Consider the following 23,166-nt stretch of genomic DNA (forward strand, 5'->3'; position numbering starts at 1 on the left):
CACTTACGTCGTTTTTGTTAGTATCGCCAATTAAAATCTTAAATTTGCACGTTAAGTTGCACAAGATTCACTCAATAAGTAGTTCAGCTCAATGTAAAAAGTGAATTTCTATTTTAATTTGGTTTAGAATTTTGATTTTCGGTTTTTAGTATGTTCAAACATAATCCAAACCAAAATATTTTGATTTTAAAAATCTATAACTATATACTAAAACAAAACACTGTTGATCTTATAACTTTTTTAAATTGCTTTTGTGTCGCTTTCTAATAAAAAATTCCCTTCAAAAACTCAATGATGATGACATTGTTATTATGATTAATATTTATATCTTTGACTTTTCAACTTTCTAATTATGACTATAATATTACTCATATTGATTGATTTTTTACTATTTAGGTCACGTCATTTAATGTATTAGAAAAACATATATTTTATTTTATTTTTTTCAATTATTTATAAAATCGTTACAATGTTATTTATTAAATGAGTATATCATATTTTGAGATGGTTAAAACATAAAGCCGTAAATTTTAATTTTTTGTTTATATAAAAATGTCAAAAAATTTAATAAAGTCGTGCATCGTACGGGCATTATCTAGTTCTAATCCAAAACAAAATCAATTAAAAGTCCAAACCATATTTCTTATTTGGCTTGGATTAGTTTGGTTTGTGGTTTTTATCTGAATAACTTTCAAACCTAGTCTACTCTAGTGATTTAAATTGTCTCATCTGGTCTAGAAATATATCAGATTAGAACTTTTGATTTGGTCTAATTTTAGTCTCATGATGACACTGTCACAGATAAAAATTTGTGAAAATACAATTGGTTATGACTAGAGGTGTTCATTCGGGTAATCGGGTCAGTTTCGGACGGGTGTCATTCGATTCAGTTGTATTTCAGATCGGTTATATTTCGAATCCGTGTTGCGACGGCTCATACTCGGGTCGGATCGGTTAGTCACGGTTCAGTTGAAGATCGGTTATTCGAGCTATTGGGTTAGCATCAGTTCGATGTCGGTTGAAGTTCGTGTCGAGTTTCAATCGGTCTCGGGTTGTCATCGGTTAATATAATTGGTTCGGTTTTACCGGATTCAGATCGGGTTCGGGTATTTTTCAAGTAGAATTCGGCTACGCATTACGAATTACTAATTACTATTGATCGAGTTAATATCAGATTAAGTTGTTAGTCATTTTTTAATTGATGATAAGGTTCATTTATTTAAAGCAAAATAGTGAAAATGCAAATCAATTAGTGATTATTATTACATTGTTACTTTTACTTGTTTGACCGGAAATTAAAATTATAAAGTTCTATCAATTTTCATATAATTTGATTAAAAGTAGTTAATAAACATTAACCATTGATTATTAACTCTAAATATATGAAACCATGTATTTATAAAATATTTTATTAAAATATTTATGACTTTGTTAGAATAACTAATAAGATGATTGAATATGAGTCAATCATACTTTTATGTAAAAATTGGCTTAGGTTTATAGCAGTTCGATCTAAACTTCGTTCGAGTTAAGTTGGTTTTAGTCGGATCGAGTTCGGTTTTGAGCATGATTCGGGTCGGATATTACTGGGGTCGGTCACTATTAAGTTCGGGTAATCTCGATTAATAGTTACGTGTTAGTTAGAAAAATCGGTTACAGCTCGGGTTCAGTTTTCTAATTTTCGGTTGTCAACCGGTTCGGGTATAGCTTCAGGTCGGCTAATATCGGTTTGCTAAACCTAAAAAAGAAACACATTTTCGAATCTGTTTACTTTCGATTTCGAATCGAATTTTCGGGTCGGGTCACTTTTAAACAGCTCTAGTTATGACTTATGATCAGGCGGTCTGCACAGTCTAAACTCGGATAATACATAGATTACTAAAATTATTAAAAGATCAAAGATTAAATCGACTTTTGGTCTTGCCAAATTTTTCGCTATTTTGACCAGTATTACCATTTGAATCAGTTGCAAAAAATTTTATTTATTTAATTTTGTTTTTTATATTTTGCTAATGATAGCCCTAAGTCATTCGTTAATAAGAATATAATTTTATTTTAACTATTTACCTTAAATATATTTTAATCTTTTAGTTATATAAATATTAGTTATTGTTTCGCACTACAAAAAACACATGCGTGCATCCACTGACTTCACCGACTAACTTGGATACAGTCGAAAATTACCAACTAGCGTATTAACTGACCATAGTTAGTGGAAAATTCTGACTACGTTCCTACTAGTTAAAAAGTGGGTAGGAATTTGGGGCTAAATTCCTACTAAAACAAAAGACAAACACTCAGAATATCACCGACTAACCTTCCGACTACTACATAGTCAATAAAATTGGAGTTGGTGTGGTGGTCGGTATTTAGTTAAGTTAGTCGGACATTTAAATTTTCATTTTTCTCGCTCAACATTATTTTTCATCTATAAATAACATCATGTTATACAATACAACACATACTATTCATTCAAAAATATCATATTTTTATACTAATACTTAAAAACACATTACTTCTTCAACAATATATGTATATTAACGTTATTTATAGTTTAAACATGATTTATATTATATTTATCATATATATTATTTATGTTATATTTATTTTATATTTTTTTATATACCTCGTAAATCTTCTGTGTCTTTGTTTATTACTTTTATTTTTTATCATCCTCGTACATAGTAGAATGTTGTTTCTTCACCTAGAACACTCCTATCATTGTTCTTTGGTAGTGTTGTAGGGATAAAGTTTAAATCATTGTACCTAAAGTGCTTGTAATTTAAATTCAGTGTCTAAAGTATTTGGTAGTTTTAGAAGTATAAACTTATTAAAACATGTCTTCAATAAAACTCGATATTGAAAAATTTGTTAGACGTGTTAAATTGGCTTATGGAAAGTCAAAATAAAAACAATACAAAGCATTGTGGACAATACAATTTTATTGTTATATGTATGTCATATAGAAAAGTAAATGATGATTACTTAAATGTGGTTAGAAACTTAGAATTCTGAACCGCCCACAACTATAGATTATGAAATCCTATTACATGTCATATTACAACTGATATCTTATCATAAAAATTAATGGCCTTCATATTTTAATGTTTAATTGTTCTTAGTCAACTCATATTTTATTTTCCCTAAAGGACTATATTTGGATTGGTGAAGTTCTTTACCAAGTCTTTTTTAGGAAACCAATAATAATTTTCTTTATACTATTTCATAAAAAAATTTCTTAAAATCCTTCATCTTCAAACGTTTCTAACCTTAGGTAAGGTAGATATTTATTTAGGATCTGAAGTTAAAAAAATTCAATAAATCTTCGTAATATTATCACGTAATACTATTTCATAATATTATTAGTAAAATTTTAACTTTTAAGCTTAATACCACAACTGAGCATGCATTTTTATCAGATTAGTCCTTTTATAAATTAACAAATATATAACACACCTACATTTATAAGGATAATTATAACATATAGTGATTCGCCTCTCCTAACATCTAAAAATCAGAATCAACCCTTAAACAAGGAGATTTTTTTCTTTCATATTGCTTAGGGCCCATAAAATATCAGAAACGGCATTGATTCTTGGAACAGAAGTACATTGCTATATTTGTGTAGTACAAATGCATTTGTACGCATGAAACTATAAGTCAACTGTATTAACATCAATGGAAGTTATAAACAATGCAGGTTTACATAATATAATATGTTCATTATATTACATCATAGATAATATCGTGCTCACCTGACATACATCTACAAAATAACTACTCAAGGAGGATTTTACAAAAATAGTACTATATATAATATACTTTCTTGTTTGCTATTTCTATAATAAATTATGGAATCGTAATCTTTCTTTTGATTATTTTATGAATTAGAAAATCATTTTTCAAATGTATGTGGGTCTAAAACTGCATGAAACATGCCTTTCTAAGCTTCTAATTATGTAGATTTGCTAACTGTGAACCTATTTATAGGACTTAAGACCTTGGTTTTCCTCAAACAAAGTTTCCATATTCAGGATTTCTAAAACAAGATGAACAGCCTTGTGTTGCTAAAGCTAACATGTCTTGTATTGTTCCTTGGAACCCTTGTAGTATGGATTGTATTGCCCATGGAATTTTTCAAGTATGATTCAACTCCCAAATTAACAAAGAGGTTCAATCCATCTTACATTGGGGGGCAAGGTTTCTATTCTCATGTCCCTTCTTTTATAGACAAAATATTATTTTTTTTTGGATGTTTGGTAATTAGTTGTTGGTTATTAGTTGTTAATTTGTAAAAATAGTTGGAAATGCTAAATAAGTCAGTTGTTTATAAAGATGTTTGGTAAATTTAAGTGTTATTGACTATTTATTAGAGAAAAAGTGGATCAACAAGTCAATAGCCAACAAAACAAGCTAACTAGAGTATCATTTTTATTTCCAGCTTTTGATCAGTTGGCCTAAAAACTATTTACCAAACACTTTTTTTATTGTTTGATCAACTAACAAGTCAAAATCCAAAATACAACAAAAAGGTGCCAACATCCAAAGAATTAAAACAACAATCAACATTTAGAGGTTTTTTCGGATGTAAAAGCTTTTTAATTCTTTGGTTTTTGATGGGTGAATGTGAAGTATCTAATTAATAACTCATTGCATTGTTATTTACAGGAACAAATCTTTTCTTGCTTACTTTTCCTATGATATTGATTGCTGTTCTAGGCTGCATTTATCTTCATATTAAAAGCAAAAATGAGGCTTCCATGAAAAGGTTACTTAATACCCTTTTTATCATATCTTCTATCACCTTGTGAAATTGAAGAGCTACTTCTACTACTGTCAATTAGTTTTAATAGTAATCTTCTTTGAATTTATATGTGGATTATCTTTTCTCCTTCCTGTTCGAATTGCCTACACATATTTTCAAAATTCTAAACACCCAACTCAGAAGAGGAGTATTGACTTCCCATTTTTTATAATGCAGTTTTATTACCCTCATCCTAGAGGTAATTTTCAAAATAAAACTCAATGTTCACCCGTGTAACCGAATTTGATTTCACCCGATTTAAAAATAAATTTATAGTTATGTAAAAATCAATGTGCATGGACATAACACTTGCTTTTGAACGGATTCGAAATACGTGAACTGAAATCGAACCGATGACTCGAATAAATACCTCTACCTTATGCTTATGTCTTATATTGTTGCAGATCTTCAACTCAGCAGCATCTAAGCTCTTTGAGACGCCCATTCCTTGTGTTGGATCCTCTAGGGGTAGTTACACTAATGGAGCTCATTTTTCTTATTATGGGTATTGCCCTTGTGAGTTGGCATTTTGGCAACTACTACTATGTAAGTGTTAAGAATCCATTCGTAATGCCCGGCATGGAGCACCAAAAACAGTAAGTTCAAATTCTTCATGAAGTTATATTAGGCCGTGGCAATTTGTCACCTAGTCTCATTGTGGCCCACTCGTGCAGACACGGGACACCCGTGGGCTTAGGCCCACAAACCCACGGGTCAAGAGCATTGACTAGCACATACAACTTTATGAGGTTTATTGTTTCCTAAAACCATATGGTAGTAGGAAGATTAGCTCACCCAATATATATGCAAGTCAACAACCCACTATTTTATCGATGTGAGATCTTGTCTTACGTGTGAAGTATTTCCAACACTTTCTTCTCCTCATATGAATACAGTATGCTCAGTTTGTTCACTTCGCTGCAGTGCTAATCATTATTTGTGGTTTATGATTCTCACTTAGAGAGCCTAGTTCTAACAAGTCGTATCGTATTGTATCGACCTTATTTCACAGGTGGCAAACTCGGTTCCGTGCTGCATCCCTTCGAATCGGCTATGCTTCAAACATAGCCTGGGCCTTTGTGTTCTTTCCAGTTACACGATTATCATCAATTTTACCTCTTGTGGGTCTCACATTTGAGTCAAGCATCAAGTATCATATATGGACCGGACAAGTTGTTATGATCACTTCTGCACTTCACAGCATTGGCTTTATCATTTACTGGGCTATCGTTAACACAATGTCCGAGGTATTTGCTCGGAAAGTTATGCCACACCGACAAATTAAAGATCGTGTGCACACTTTATAAGTCCTTAGAGCCGCTATTGCTATATATTTCCATATGGTTCTGGATGGTATCTCACTGGCTTATGAAGTGTGTGCACCTCGTATCTTTCCGATAATATGCTGACATTCACAATCATACGAATTACAATTATGTTTGCAGATGCTAGAATGGGCCAAGGATTGGGTGTCAAATGTAGCAGGAGAAATTTCATGGGTGTTTTTAATAGTTATGTGGGTGACAAGCTTTGCATACACCAGAAGGAAGACATTTGAAGTCTTCTTTTACACACACCAACTCTACACTCTAGCAACTTTCTTTTATGTCATACACATTGGGGTTGCCTGGACTATGCAGATTCTCCCCGGAATTTTTCTTTTTGCACTTGATCGTTACTTAAGGTTCCTTCAATCAAGGTCGTGTGCTAGACTGATTTCAACTCGAATTCTTCCTGGTGGGGCTGTTGAAATGACCTTTTCCAAGTCTCCAGGTGAACAGAATGTTGATTAGTCTTTTGGGTTTGTATATGATATTTGAATGTTACCTGATCTTTGATTGTTTTATCAGGCTTACGTTACAATGTGACTAGTAACTTATTCGTAAATGTACCTAAAATTTCCAAGTTACAGTGGCATCCTTTTACTGTGACTTCGAATGATAATATGGATACTGATAAACTAAGCATTGTGTTCCAAAGCGGAGGGAGTTGGACAACAAAGATGTACCAAGAGCTTTCATCCTCTTCGCTTGAGAGGCTTGAAGTCTCTGTTGAAGGACCGTATGGACCTTCATCAAACGACTTCTTAAAGTAAGCCACAAATTTAAAAGTTAATAATATATACTTCAAAGTTAGATCTTGATTAATTCATCAGCAATTTTCTTTCTGTTTTCAGGCATGAATCACTTGTGCTGATCAGTGGAGGAAGTGGGATAACCCCATTTATACCCATAATTCGAGAGATTATCTATCAATCGAATATCCACAAAGAACCGGTCCCAAATGTTAAACTCATCTGTGCCTTCAAGCATGCAGTTGATCTCGCCATGCTTGATCTCTTGCTTCCTTCTGGGAGTACGATAAGTGATCTCTCAAAAATCCAACTAGAAATACAAGTATATGTGACTAGAGAAAACCAGCCTCCTGAATCCGATAGCCAAAAGCTCTTCCAGACCAAATATTTCAAGCCCAACCCATCTGACTTGCCCATCTCCCCAGTTTTGGGTCCCAACAGCTGGCTATACCTTTGCCTCATTACCGCATCCTCGTTCATCCTGTTTCTCGTCCTACTCACTTTGGTGACTCAATATCATATCTATCCAATCGATCAAGGAACAAACAGAACATACAATTTTACAATTTGGGTATTGTGGGATCTTTTCTTAATGTGCATCAGCATTATACTAATCAGTAGTGTCATCTTCCTGTTGCAAAAGAGAAAGATCACAATCGAAGCAAAACAGATCAAGAATGTCGAAATTCCAATGCCTGTAACATCTCCTGGATCTTGGCTATATAGCAGGGACAGGGAACTTGAAAGTCTTCCATATCAGTCACTTGTTCAAGCTACACAAGTGCACTATGGAGGAAGACCTGATCTCAAAAGTATTTTTTTCAGCTTTTTTCATCTGTTTCATTGTTTATTACTTCCTCTAGATTTTATTAGTTGCTACAATTTCTATAGTAATTACTATTTATCAACTGATCTTATTGATTTATATTTCTCCATGTATAATGTAAAACATAGTCAAGCGGGATCTTATTTGATTCGTCTTAATGCGTATTATCATATGAAATTAAAGATAATAAAGATTAAAATCATGCATTGAATAGCGTGAAAAACAAAAATGTAGCAACTATTAAAAACCAGATAAAAGTATATGGTTTGTTCAGCACTGCAATTTTTGTATCAATGTTTGATGACACATTTTCATTCGCGTTATGCAGAAATATTGTCGGAATGCAGAGGAAAAGATATCGGAGTCATGGCTTCTGGGCCAAGAGGCATGAGACATGATGTTGCAAGGTTATGTTCTAGTGGCAGTAGTGGAGCAAAAACTCTGCATTTTGAGTATCTTAGCTTCAACTGGTGATTTGTTTCAAATGAATATAAACTAAACTCTATATACAATGTACTGGACTGCACATAGCATATTCTTCTGAATTTTGTATCTTTTTTTTTTTTTGTTTTTGCTTTGTTTTTGTGTATGCCTTTTTGGTTTTTTGGTTTTTTATTTGTTGGTTTTTCAAATAGCTTTTCAATTGACATGTACTAGTATGAGTTTGCAAGTGATGAAGTGATGTGTGTCGATTCAACTAAAATGTAATACAAACTTGATACATTGAAATCACTATTAACAACCAATGATTTACATAACTCAAAAACTAGACTTGCAAGCTATATTGTTTGAAAATATATATCAAATATTTATGTTGACTTTTTGGTATTAATTTGTCATTTTATTTGATGATGAAAATCGATAATATTCAAACATTATAATTTTAGATAAGTTAAATCAATCTACTTGTTAAAATTTAGGATTTAAAATTTTAAAATTTGAATTGTATAGGTTAGATATCTGAAATTCTATTTTTAGGAGTAGAACTGTTTTATTAGAATTAGTTTTATGATTATTAGTTTAAGTTTGAAAATCCTTGTTCAATAAGTTTAAACAATTATTTATAGATGAGGAATATTGTCTTTTTTGTTTTGTAAGTTTGTTGTTGGAGAAGATATTTTCAAGAAAGAAGAATTCAAATAAATTTAAACCGATATAAAGTCTATCAGTTTGCACTAGTTGTTTGAATTTCAAGCTATATATTGGAGCTATATCTAGCTAACAATGACGACGTACAACCTTAAAAAAAATATTTGAAATTATTTTTCAGAGATTAAATTAAACAAGAGTTCTAAAGTTTTTATTTTATGAATTACTTGTTTTTTAGATCATTTGTAATTCTTTGAGTTTACAGTTTTGTCATTGTATCTAATTACAAATCGAGTGAAGATCAAGAAATTTGATTTTTAAAGTTACTATGATCATGAATCACATCTCATTTTGATGTTTAGCTTAGTAAGTGTAAGGTAAGTTAAGTATCTTTCTAATGTTAGAGAATCTTGAGTCTAAGTGATAATTAGGATGGTAAGTGTAACATCTTAAGTTTTTTCAACAAACACTCATAAGTGAGGTAAAATAATAAGAAGGTTTGGAGATTTAAAATACTAGTAGTTGGATAACTTTATGTGGGGATTAGCTATAAGTGGTGAACAAAACGTAAAAAAATCAATTATTTTGTCTACTTTTATTTAAAATATTTATTTTTTTACTTCGATATTGAAAGAGAATGGCTCGGACCCCAACAATGGTAGAATATGATGTAGAAGTTCAATGAAAAACAGAGCAAAAACAAGAGACACAACAAACAACATAATGTGTTTATGAGGTATCTAATGATACCTTCCCCTCAAATAAAGTATCTTATTATTAATATAATCTCAATTACACTAATGACTCACCTTACAATAGTTAAGAGCTCACTCTTAACCCATAAAGGTTTCACCTTTAATGGTGAAACTCCTCAAATGGCACTAATACAAAGAGAACACTCTAATGGCCAATGCCCTAGCTTTCCTAATGTATTTGCCTCTCCACTTGCTTTTAGTGATGTTCTAAGGCTTCCTTATATAGCCTAACACATATTAGAAGCCTTAGGACCAATGGATTAAAGCCCAAACAAATCCCGCAAATAAAACAGAAACTCGCTGAACTCGTGTACTAGAGCCCGCTCGACCGAGCAAACCCACTCGACCAGTCGATCGCTGCTCCAGAGTCTTCTGTTGAGCTGCAGCAGCTTGGCTCAACGGGGCCAGCCTTACTCGACTGGTCAAGTGCCGCTTCGGTGGCCTCTGGCTGCTGCTGCCTTGCTCGATTGGTCAAGCGCATCTTCAGTGGCCTCTGGCTGCTGCTGCCTTGCTCGAGTAATCATCACCTCGAGCCTTTCCTTTGTTCTTTCTCACACCCTCATCACGGCACTCCGAAGACCCTCCACATGAGGCTGATTTGGTTCTTGCTCTAACAATCTCCCCCTCAAGCCCAAATCTCCCTCCATCAGCATGTGACACCACTCTTGGTGTCCCAACCAACACATCAACATATAATTTGGGTCTTGGCTTCCCCTCAAGACCAAACCCATCATCAACCTTCTTTGTGCACAACCTATCATTATGGCCACCATCATCAAATGTCACCTCCGTGACTTAGAACTTGCACCCCTCTCAACATGATGCAAACCTCCACTCCTTAGCAACACATGGCCATTGTTTCCCATTACCCCCTTCAAGTGCACCAAGCACCCCTTTGCCACCTTCAAGACTCTATCACTTTGAGTCTTCATGGAGTACTCAATCTTCTCTAATTTCCTCAATGAGATTAGATTCCTCATCATCTTAGGAATGTATCTCACACCCCTAAGCTTCCTTTCAATGCCATTGTGCATTCTCAAATGCACCTCACCAATGGCCTCAATCACAACTTCCTCACCACTAGGCAAGGGCACCCTCTCATGCTCACAAGCCATCACCCTTGTAAACAAGCTCTTGTCTCTACAAATACGATATGGGCGTACGGAGTCAAACACCCAATCACCATCATCATCACACTTGGCCAATAGCACTTGACCATCTTCAATATTACTCTTGGTCTTCTTCACAAGACCCTCCTCATCAAGGTTTGGGAGCTCACCCTTCACTACAACCCCTTTTTTCAAAGTTATTGCCTTTCTCACTTTCTCAAACAGAACTTCCCTCTTCTTTCCTTTGAGTTTCTCACCATCACCAACCTCCATTGTTGGCTTCTTCATCTCCCTCAAAAGTTTCAAGCTTCTAAGGTCCTTCTTCAACTTATTGCAAGTGTATTGAATATGGCCTTTCTTGTGGCAATGGAAGCACACTCTATCTCCATACTCAACCCTTGCCTTCTTGATTCCGATTTCAATAACCTTTCCATCTCCCAAAGATGGAGTATCATCAACCTTCATACCAACCCTCATGAATGGTACTTCCTCAACAATGCTACTACACCTAGTAGTTCCCTCTAGTTTTTCAACCCTCAATAACTAAGACTCTATCATTAGCCTTTGCTCTACCACCATTGTTAATAAGCTCTCCTTCTCTCTTGAGAACTCCATTAACAATCTCTCCATCTCTTAAATACCTACTGTTTTTCTATCTCCCAAAGTTTCAACAAACCCTAATGATTTCAACAAACCATCCAAACACTTCTCAACTTCTACCATCTTTCTTCTACCTATCTCTAAGCGTTTCCTCACTCAATACCCCAAGGAAACACACCAAGATCTAATACCGATTGAAAGAGAAAGGCTCGGACCCCAACAATGGTAGAATATGATGTAGAAGTTAAGTTAAAAAACATAGCAAAAACAAGAGACACAACAAACAACAACAACACAATGTGTTTATGAGGTATCTAATGATCCCTCCCTCTCAAGTAAAATATCTTATTATTAATATAATCTCAATTACACTAATGACTCAACTTACAATAGTCAAGAGCTCACTCTTAACCCATAAAGGTTTCACCTTTAATTGTGAAACTCCTCAAATGGCACTAATACAAAGAGAACACTCTAATGGCCAATGCCCTAGCTTCCCTAATGTATTTGCTTCTCCACTTACTTCTAGTGATGTTCTAAGGCTTCTTTATATAGCCTAACACATATTAGAAGCCTTATGACCAATGGCTTAAAGCCCAAACAAATCCCGCAAATAAAACAGAAACTCGCTGAACTCGTGTACTGTTGAACTCGTGTACTGGAGCCCTGTAACATCTCGGAATAACTCGGATCGTTTGAAAAGAGAAGACGTCCTTTTTAAAGAAATGTAAATATAGTCCGAGTCAAACCAGGATGTTAGAAGGCAGTTATAAAACGGATTTGAAATCAAGGAAAGCTTGCAGATCGAGTTCTATTAGTGTTATTATAAACTACTAGATATAAGAAATTCTTAGCAGCGGACAAGAACGAAATATTAAATCTACTTATTATAACTTGAGAACGAAATCGCCTCATAAAACCAAATATTTTTTTTTATTTTATTAGAAGTTTTTATCAAGACTTTTGTATCCTTAACGATTTATTTCTCCAAGGGACAATCCTCACTCCCCAGACCTGCAACTTAACTTACTGCTAGTCATTGCCCAGAAAGGAAACAACATCATCGCAGGGTCGTTAAGACCAAAAGTACACGTCAGCAAACGTCGCATACCAATTGATTAAATACAACAAGAGAAAGATTTAATAGCTGTCGATTTCAGAAAATACGCTTTGATCACGCTAACTAAGAATAATCAATTTCATGTAAAGGTTAGTCAGCCATACTGCTGTACTATCCAGCCATACTGCCGGTACACTCCAAACTCCATAAGTGAGACAATACATTAGGGGGAGCTAACCCCTAAGCAAGTCTCTACCATAGACACTCGCCTTACTTCGGTGCCTATGGTTAAGTATGCATACCCCTGCGGTGGCTCATAATGCCCCCATATACCGCGAGTAATTCATTTCCACCAATTGACGTCATACTACGTCCACTTTAAGGTTAGTGAGGTCATACTACCTCTGCTTATCAAAACAATGTATCAAAATTGTTTATTCGAAAGATAACATTATTCGTACTATATATCCATACTTTACTTTTGTATACCATTATTATATGATACATCGGACTAATGCGAACTTCGCTGCGTGTACATACCTTAAGCAAGATAACCAACTCTCAAGCGTCCTATTCAATTCCCGGTCACGAATCGACTTCCTACAAGGTTCAATCGTATTCGGGAAATAAGCACACATACACACTTTCCTCAAATCAACCATAACACACACATACAATTACAACCACACCTAGAATACCACACACATCATGAACATCCATCACATACTATAACATGGTAAACGCACAAAACAGAACATCATACATAATCTGTCCAGAAACGCAATTTAAAACTGTCAAACTGAAAATCCGACTTCACCGTTGCGTCCGGAAGGCGTCAAAACCCCCGGGTACCAATTTTCATAATTCATAATGCACTCTAAGTATTTTTAACCTATTTTCAAGCCAAAAAGTGTCCCCAAAACAGATTTTTTTTAACATTTTTCTAACCCTACGGGATCCACCAAAATTTCATCAACAAATGAATTCCAAATGGTACATTGCCTATTAAATATCAATGACCAAATTTATATAATTCTTATGAACCATCTTTAAGATTAAATTCATTGTTCAACAATAATTTCTTTAACCACACACTTTTTTTTTTTTACATGAACATTCATTTTTATATATAAATTTCAAAATCACCCATCACACAAACCAATCCTATTCTTCACATATATGCATATCTAAAAACTCTAAAAAGAAATATTCTTCATCAATTTAGATAGAAAAATACATCCCAAAATCATACATGAAATTTTAAATTCTTAAATTAAACATGAATTATAAGATAAAACATATAATAATCATAGAATTTTAAATTAAAACTTAAGAATCAACATAGATTAAGAATTACACTTACAATTGTAAAGGAAAACACCTAATGATCAAGTGTAATGGAGTTAGGAATGTGGATGAGGAGATATTTTGAAAGGATGTGTTTTTTTTTTGTCCTTGGAAACTTTAGAAATGAAAGGATGTCAAAATGAAAATGATTAAGGAATTAAGAAGGGTTAATTATATGGGATTAATGCCTTGATCCTTCATTACCCTAAGGGAGTTACAAGCTCCACTAAGACTCCCTCCTATTTTCTTTTTTTTTTTTTTGAAAATAAAAGATGGGTTAAGGAAAAGTTTGGGCCCAAATAATTCTAATTGCCAAAAAGGATTGCAAATCTCATGACCAAGCCCAATAATAAATAAACTATATATATATATATATATATAAATAATATTACTCGTAAATTATTAAATATATCGGGAAAAAAAAATCGGGAAAATATCGGGGTGTTACAAGCCCGCTCGACCGAGGAAACCCACTCGACCATTCAAACGCTGCTCCAGAACCTTCTGTTGAGCTGCAGCAACTTGGCTCGACCGAGCCATCCTTGCCCGACTAGTCGAGCGCCTCTTCAGTGGCCTCTGGCTGCTGCTGCCTTGCTCGAGTAATCATCACCTCGAGCCTTGCCTTTGTTCTTTGTTGCACCCTCATCACGGCACTCCGAAGACCCTCCACATGAGGGTGATTTGTTGCTTGCTCTAACAGATATCTTGAACTAAATAAGTATCCAAAATCAAGACAAACAATTCAAAAAAGAATCATACTCTATCCAAGCCCCCTCCCCTCGAGAGTGTTCATCCCTTAGGTCTATTAACAATTTTTCAATTGGTATTTGAGCCTTGACTTACCGTTTCAAAAAATTTTAACAAAATTGTGCAATCTACATACTTTGGGAGATTGTTTAATGTTTGGTCATGCCTCAAACAAACCTTATTTCAATTGTGACAACTTAGGACTTTGGATATGGTGAATATGTTCTTTTATCAATATATCTAGTTATTGAACATTGTCAAACAAGGCTCTTTCATTCCAATGAAGAAAAACTCAGATATTCATGAGGGTTTTGTAAGTTAGAGGTTTTTCTTCTTACCTTCGATGTGCTTTTAATTTCAGTGAAAAGTTAAAGGGGAAAAGTGGGATCACAAACAATAAATATTATTAAAATTAATTTAGTGGGAAATGTGTGGAGGATTACAACCATTAAAATTTTATCATAAAGTTAGTTGGAAATATGTGGAGACCATAAACATTATAAAAATATTAAAATAAAGTTGGTGAAAAACATATAAGAACCAAAAACATTATACTTTCTAAGAAAATAATGTTAAAATTGGATTGACTAATGCTAATTAGTCCAATAAATGTAATATAAATAAAAAGATTATTTATAAGAGCATCAATTATAAATGCAGAGATTCACTTAAGGAGTCTCAAGTTTCCTTTTTTAGTTAATTCACTTTAAATGTCTTATTTCTATTTGAAATTTGTTTTACCTATTTTGGTTAAGTCAACTTAAATATCCTATCAAATTTAATTTAAACATCAATCCCTATCTTATTCAAGTGGTCTTCATACCATAATCTTAAAAACGTAAAAAAATCGATAAGACTTCTAAGGGGAACATGAGGGAGTATTAATCTGTCGAGCTTGCAACTAATCTATAAGCTAAATATGTGTATAATTTCTCTATATCTTTACTAACTATCATGATCATGATTATTGGTGACTTTGTTTACAAAGTAATTAGGAGATGACTAAGAGTCTTAATCAATGTATGTTAGTGTAGGATAGAAGAGGACATAGTACACATTTGTTATTGGATGATGAAAAATCAAGTTAGTAATTTAGTACATTATTGTACAATGTGTGTGGAGGCATGGTTGATGCAAATCTTGGGTATTAAGGCAAGCATTCAAAGCAAGGACTTGTGCAAAGAGTGTGAGGGGACCAAAGGGGGACCATTTGGACACGTTACATGCATGAGCAGAAAACAGAAGCCTTAAGAACACTTGTGCTCGAAGGAGCACATGATTGCTCAAACGAGCATAGAGCCCAATAGAATTTTCTCTTGCTTTTTTGGCTGCGTTATTGCCTCTTTTCATTTGATACTTTTATGACCTACTTTTCCTATATAAACACTTGTTCTAGGTCTTTGTTTAGTGCACAAAAGTCTGAATGTATAGAGCATTTTACTTGATTTATTTTTCTCCCTATTTAGCTCCTCTCTTTCCAACATAGTAACTCCATTTGTAATTCCTTCAAAGTTTATGATTGTCCCTTAAACACATTAATATTATCCTTGGCTAGAATGGTAGACATAGCCCTATATTGGTGAACCACCTTAAATTCTAGTTTTTTTTATTTGTTTGTTATTGTAATTCATTACTAACTTGCATATTCGTTTCCTACAACAAAGACACATCATAAACATCTATTTAAACTCTTTGTTGTGATATTTGGTTAGTGAGAATGTCTCTAATCTTACTAACTTTTTCTTAATGTTCACACATTTGTACTTGAAAATACTTATATGAGAATGTCCCTTAGATGCCTTGTTTGAGCACCTCGTACATCTCTAATTCTTGGTCTTCTGAACTCCTCATGAAAGTACATTCATCATGACGTTAACATCACCATCACAACAGATGTTTAAGACTCTTCTAAATGCACTCGTAATTATATATTTAACACACACTTAAACATACTTTAACATCACACTCAACTCATCCATCTTAATGCACATTATAATGCACACATTTAAGACACACTTGATTGTGAAATCAAGTCACAGTAACACTATTCAATGCCAATGCAGATTTAAAAAAAAACACACCTTATATATTTGAACGGATCTACGCACGGGTACTAAAAAATAATCAACATATGGCCTATAACTCGATTTGGTTCAGGCGAATAAGGTTTTCAACGCTGCTCAAATATCTTTTTCTTTAATACGATGCACTAATGCATTGGTATACCGGTTGCATCTCATCCATATAATTCGTTCATTATCTCTCTTTTGTCTTGTCATTTGTCTTAATTTTATATTAGATACTAGTTGTTGCAGCGCGTGCCGCCCCAAAAAATCATCTCAAGTTTAAAGATGTATTATTTATAGTTTACGGATTATTTCATCCAAAAAGCTAACATTAATATAATCATTGAAACTTCTATTTAGCTAAATTGGTAGTATTCAATCTAACTAACGTAATATTCATTTCGAAAAGAAAAACATGGAAAAATAACAAAAAATAAAACCCGGGGAAATCAAATTCCTTGCAAGCCTCAATGATTTGCTCAATGATAATCTCTTTTTTTCAATACTATTTGTCTTGTACAGATCAATAATTGGAATTTCAGATGTAGGAAAGCACAAATCTCCAAATCCTTTTTCAGGAGGAAAATTTGACTTTTTGGCAAACTTTACATAAAAACATTGTTAATAAAGTTCTAAAAGACAATTTTTATGCAATTATCATCACATATTGATCCATCAAATCACACCAACATACAAAGTAGACCTTCGGATATCAACAATAGTTCAACAGCTCAACATTATAAAATTGTATTAAACTAAGGTCGAGAGTAACCCAACGAATTGTTTTTTCTAAAATAAAACTAAAATAGATTGGTTCACTCCATTTGCAACAAAATTAAACAAAAGAATAAATACACATATGACAACAAGTAAAAGATCAAACTTTCTAGACATAGTAGGTGCTAAAATCAGACCTCTCATCATCTCATTATAAGCCACCATAGAAACATGAGGACTGTCAACAAGCTCCATATATCACCTTAATACTAACTTAATAAGAGAAATCAAGTAGAAAAACTTTACTCTCTATAATGCATTACTCGTGAATTCGAAAGCTCTACAACCCACTTAAAGTTACAACATCAAAGACTTCTTCTTCAACCTAAACCCAAATATCAAAATAAATTAGAAAATTAACCCAAATCAACTGAATGAAATAAAATAAAGGTGAAAGAAAAAGGTCAACAAGATATGAGAGAGATGAAGAAAATACCTAACAATTGAAAAATCACCATCGAATTTAATCAATTTAAATACTAAAATCAATTCAACTTACCAAAATCAAAATTAATATTGCTTTACTAAAATCACACTTGGGAAAAGTTGATGAACATAGAAGACATTTCATGGAGTTTAAAGGTGAAAGAAGAAGATCAACAAGAACTGAGAGAGATGACAACAACTGATAAAATCTCCAAAATTAAAAGAACTGAAAATATAAGACTCAAAGAGGTTCAACAATGAAAAATATGATGCAAAGATGAACACAAGTGTTTATGAGGTACCTTGGATACCTCCCCTCAAATATAGTTTTATTATATTGAAATTGAACAATTAGAATGTAATAAACCTCCCCTTATCTTAAGAACAACCTCTCAAGATCATAAAATGCTAAAACAATGATGAACACTCTCAAGTTTCAATCAAAGTAATAGCTTTCTCTCAAAATGTGTTTTTTTGGTGATCTTTATTCTATGAATGATACTCCCTTTTATGGTGGAAGGTGAGTATCATTCTTAGAACCTCTCAATTACTCACCGTAAAGCATCTTTATCACCCTATTTAACACCCCAAATAACTATGACAATAATCATTACAATAAACACTAGAGTAATGCACCACATTATTGCATAATCACTACAAATTCTGATAAAAAACGAGATCCAATGTAATCTGTTCGACTACCGCTCGATCGAGCCACTACCTCGCTCGGTCGAGCGTAGCGAGCTTCCAGTGAAGCTACTAACTTGTTCTGGACATTCTGCTTGACCGAGCCAACACCGCTCGACCAGTCGAGCTAGGCACTGCTCGATCGAGCGCCTGATCGAACCACTCACAATTTGCTTCTTATCTTGTTGCTTTGATCAAGCAACTCTCATCAACCGTTCCAAACCTTAAACTATCCATATCCGACACATCTTTATCGATCCTCTCCAAAGTACAAGACAAAGCATGTTCGATTATATGTTTAAAGTTAACGTCATCATTAAGATTATTGACACTTGCTTTAACAAGAACAAATTAACATAATATGAAAAATCAGATGCAGTAAGAAATTGGGAGAGAACTCACCAAATTGCACAATCAGATTTAAGACCGAGAAATTGGGACACAACCCACTGAATTATTGAGCTGAACTCCACCTTTAGAAAGCAAGAAATGAGAAAAAAGGCAGACAAGATGGCCATATAAAAACCAAGTTTTGAAGGAAAACCTAGAAATGTAAGTGAAAAAAATGAAATGGGAAATGTGAAGCAAAAATTACAAGAAATAGGACGAAATTGAAGAACAAAAAGAAGATTAGCATACACATAATTCTAATTTTGAAGTGTAATAGCACAGATTCTTTCACGCAAATTGCCAAAATCATTAAGTTGGGTTCCAAATGTTTGAAATTGGGTGTCCATAGTATATGGGGAAAGAACAGAAAGAGAAGGGTAAGAACTAAGAAGCAAATGAGATGGGGAAGGAGAAGAGTACTGTTCATTACTATATAAGTATTAGATATTAGATTGTCCAATTGATTTTGCACTATTTTTCTATTTGTAAATAGATTTATCACTTTTTTTAATCTTATCTATATATTTCAACTTATTTAATTTCAATCAATCCATATTTAACTTAAAACTACTTTATTTTCCCTTAGGTAGCGTTTGGAAACACAAATTTCATTTGAATTTTTTTAATTCAATTCAAGAAATCGAAATTATGAATTTAAATTCCAATTCCAATTCCTCAATCTCGTTTGGAAGTCAAAGAATTGAATTTCTATATTTCAAATCTACATAGTTGTTTGGAAAATATTGGAATTGAATTCCCAAATTTAAATTCTATAGCATTGTTTGGATAACCTTGTAATTACATTCAACCAAAAATATTAAATATTAGCAAATAAAATGTATTAAGATATTACAATAATCTGAAATTGTCACTTTAAAAGTTATCTTAACATAAAATATCAAAAGTGTAACGTACAAACTACTCGTCAAGGCATAAGAGTATCCAGTCGAGTTTCTCATCCTCCGGTAGTTCTTTCAACATCAAAAACTCGTCGGGATTACCATTCATAAACTTCTTTACTGCCCGCATAGTCTGAATCCTAGAAATGCCAAGCACTTGAGAAACAACAGCGTGAATCTCTTGACAAGTGAGTTTCGGAGTGTCTTTAATCTTGCTTTGCACGTACTCTCTAAATGACTCGGCAAAACTATTTACCGCATCAGCTACACTATCCTTTTTCCGCTTGCGAGAGCTTGAATTAGTTGGATCCTTAGAAGAGCTTGTTCGTTCACAGATCGTCTCCCCCTCCATGGCATCCGCTGCCTCCTCGTGTTGTTCTGCACCATCCCCGACGGCTCTATCAGCACCAAATAAAGTGCAAATATCTTCCCAATTTTCTATGCACATGTTGCGATAAGGGGCAACATTTTTGTTTACCTACTCGATCACAATCCCAATTTAGCAAACGAAGAAGCAAATAAGCAATAGTAACACAATTTAGGAAACAATAATATTGGTACAGGAAGTACTCACTAATATATGAAGAATAGTACTGCAATTCTTCACAAGCAATAGCTTGATCCATTAAACAGTCATGGCTTGTTTAGAGTTAGAGTTTGGATAAAGAACCGCAGTTAGCATCCTCCAACATGCATCAAACTGCTTAAAGTTCGATGGTTAAACTGGACTGGCCAATTGGTGAATCAGGTTCTAAAGCTATAAACGGGTAAGATTCAAGATTACCTGATATTGCTTGTCCACAATATCTTACAAGATCCATTACCAATTTATCAGATTCATAATGCCATGACCAATTAAGGTTTTGTTCTCTTCACTTAAAACCATAATATTCATTAAAGAAGTTCAGTTCATCACAAGCAAGTTTGATGAGTAAAAATAAATTCATTTCAATGAAAACAAGTTAGAATAAGTCAATTCAGTGCAACAAAAATAAGCTCACACCACTAAAAAAGTTCAATTTAGTGTAATAAAAGTGACAAAATATCAAAAATAAATAATATTACAAATACTCCGTTTTATCATTTTTTAGTCCAGAGCTGAAGAAAAATAATAGGAATTACAGATATTTGATTTTGAAGCATATGTAATAGGAATTACACAATTTAGGAAACAATAATATTGGTACAGGAAGTACTCACTAATCTATACTAGTCAATGAAATATACAAGTAGAAACTCAGCCATACATACCTTAATATATTCTGTCCATTGAGGTAGATCTTCCATTGTGATTACGATCATTTTTTTTTCATCATCCCACTTAAATTTTGAATAAGTATTGATGTCCGTGATGCATCCATAGTGTTTCTTCCAAGACTTAGTTCGGTTTCTCACATAATCCACATTAAGTGCAATGCCTAGCTCTCTCTTTAACTCATCAACAACAGCTTGGTAAGCTTGAGGCTTAAAGTCTCCATCTCCTTTTTCCTTGTTGTTGATTTGTTCTAACAAAACTCGAGTAAGAATGTCATCCATCTGCTTATTCCAAGACACATAGCTTCTTTTATTGCTCATTACCTACCAAAAACAAAACAACACATTTAGAAGGTTTCATTATCTAAAATCAATCACAAGTGTTGGCATATGAATACAAAACATTGTACTAAATTCACATTCACACACCTACACTACTAGAGAATAAAAATAACCACAATCAAGTAGCCCCCCTTCGAGCTTGGTATTCTCGGAACATTTTTTGTGACATTTCATCTCTTAAGTTGTTCCATTGAGGTGAGGCTTGTGCCGTTGAAATGAAATCCTCCCCTTCATCCTCCATTGTATCAAAAGCTTCTACATTTGATAAATCATCGTCCACCTCATTTAACAAATTCTCCTCATCCAAATTTTCTTCTCTAACAAAATTATGGAGAACAAAGCATGCATTTATGATTCTTACTTGTGTTTGCTTATCATAAAAGCTACTTTTCCTCAATATAGCCCACCTCTTTTTCAATAACCCAAAGGCTCTTTCAATAGTATTACGTGCGGATGAATGACGCAAGTTGAACAATTCTTTGTAGTTTGTAGGAGCACTTCCTCTCCACAAGTTTAAATGGTAACGTGTACCTTTATATGAAGCCAAGAAGCCTTGTGCATTAGAATATCCCAAATCAACAAGAAAATATTTATCTGTGACATTAAAAAAAATTTATATATGAAAGTAAAATTATAAAGAATTATAATTTCAAGCTCCTTGAGGTTTTGCTTACTCCTAGGAACTTTGAGACCATTGGGTCTTCGTAGGGCGTCTCCTAAAATGCGAGGATCAGAAGCCGATCCCTCCCAGCCAGGCAAAACATAATTGAACCGAAGACTTGGATCACATGTAGCTAGTACATTGGTAGTAATATCTCCTTTCCTATCTCTATATCTAGGTCGATCTTCAACAGGAACTGTCATCTTAATAAGTGTCCCATCAAGTGCCCCAAGTGCCCCCTCAAACCACTTCCACTTGTTGTCTCCATCATAAGTCACATTGAAATCTACTTGCTTGATATAATACTTGCCTATTTTCATCACAGCTTTGAGCACGGTATGGAATTGACGGCTTACCGTTTCTCCCGAACGAGTGAACATGGCACCAATAGTTCTATTCTTCAGATCATGGGCAAGAGTATGTAGAAAAAAAGCAACAATTTCTATTACGGTCACATTCCTAGTAGTAACTAGGTCTCCTCTAGTAACTAAAACCTCGCATAACTTATCAAAACATCTCCGATCCATACGTAACTTCTCTTTACAAATCCTATCATTCATGAGGGAATCCAACCAATATGCTCTTTTAATTGCACGTTCATGTTCGTTCCAAGGTACTTCTTTATGCTGAAACCTATCAAACCATGCTCCCACTACAACCATAATAAAGCCACTAACTATTGCAATTAGTTCCATTTCATCTTCATCGCTATCACTATTGTCATCTCTAGTTCGGTTTCTAACAATAGAAACTTATCGATCATGAGACATGGTATACTGAGACATAATATAACCAATGTTTAATTAATTAATAACATCGTAACATCGCAACATATCCAGAGACAACACAAGATGGATCAGATTCAACAGCTACAAACATAAGTCCAATGGTTACTAACTCAATAAGTTCAAGTAAAGACTCAAGGAATAATTCAAGAAATGATGATACAGCTACAACTCATCACGAGGAAGCATAGTATATTAGATGTAGACATTGCATCCGACTACTCAACCCAACACAAATGTAGACATTAATATCATCTATAGTAAAAATTATTAGATATGCAGTATGAAGACTATTCAGTATGCAGTATGCAGACTATTCAAATTAGTAGACATTAATATCACAATCACAAAATGTGGACAAACAATTTCGGATGAAGACTATTCAACAACTTATCAAATCTACTCCATACGTGAACTGCAAACCAATTTCAAGACTCCTGCATCAAAACATTGCTCTAACGATCATGA

At 33.7% G+C, this 23,166-nt stretch overlaps 1 protein-coding gene across 1 annotated transcript; it reads left to right on the forward strand.

Annotated features, from left to right (window-relative positions):
* Positions 1–4,013: 4,013 nt before the first annotated feature.
* On the forward strand, positions 4,014–8,438 carry LOC130825961 (ferric reduction oxidase 4-like). Its single transcript, XM_057691418.1, has 8 exons — positions 4,014–4,200; positions 4,669–4,768; positions 5,209–5,400; positions 5,817–6,051; positions 6,250–6,577; positions 6,655–6,895; positions 6,981–7,690; positions 8,033–8,438. The coding sequence occupies exons 1-8, from the start codon at positions 4,050–4,052 to the stop codon at positions 8,176–8,178; spliced, it is 2,103 nt and encodes a 700-aa protein (XP_057547401.1). The 5' UTR covers positions 4,014–4,049; the 3' UTR covers positions 8,179–8,438.
* Positions 8,439–23,166: the final 14,728 nt, after the last annotated feature.

The sequence above is a fragment of the Amaranthus tricolor genome, chromosome 10, assembly GCF_026212465.1.
Source record: "Amaranthus tricolor cultivar Red isolate AtriRed21 chromosome 10, ASM2621246v1, whole genome shotgun sequence".
Classification (NCBI taxonomy): domain Eukaryota; kingdom Viridiplantae; phylum Streptophyta; class Magnoliopsida; order Caryophyllales; family Amaranthaceae; genus Amaranthus; species Amaranthus tricolor.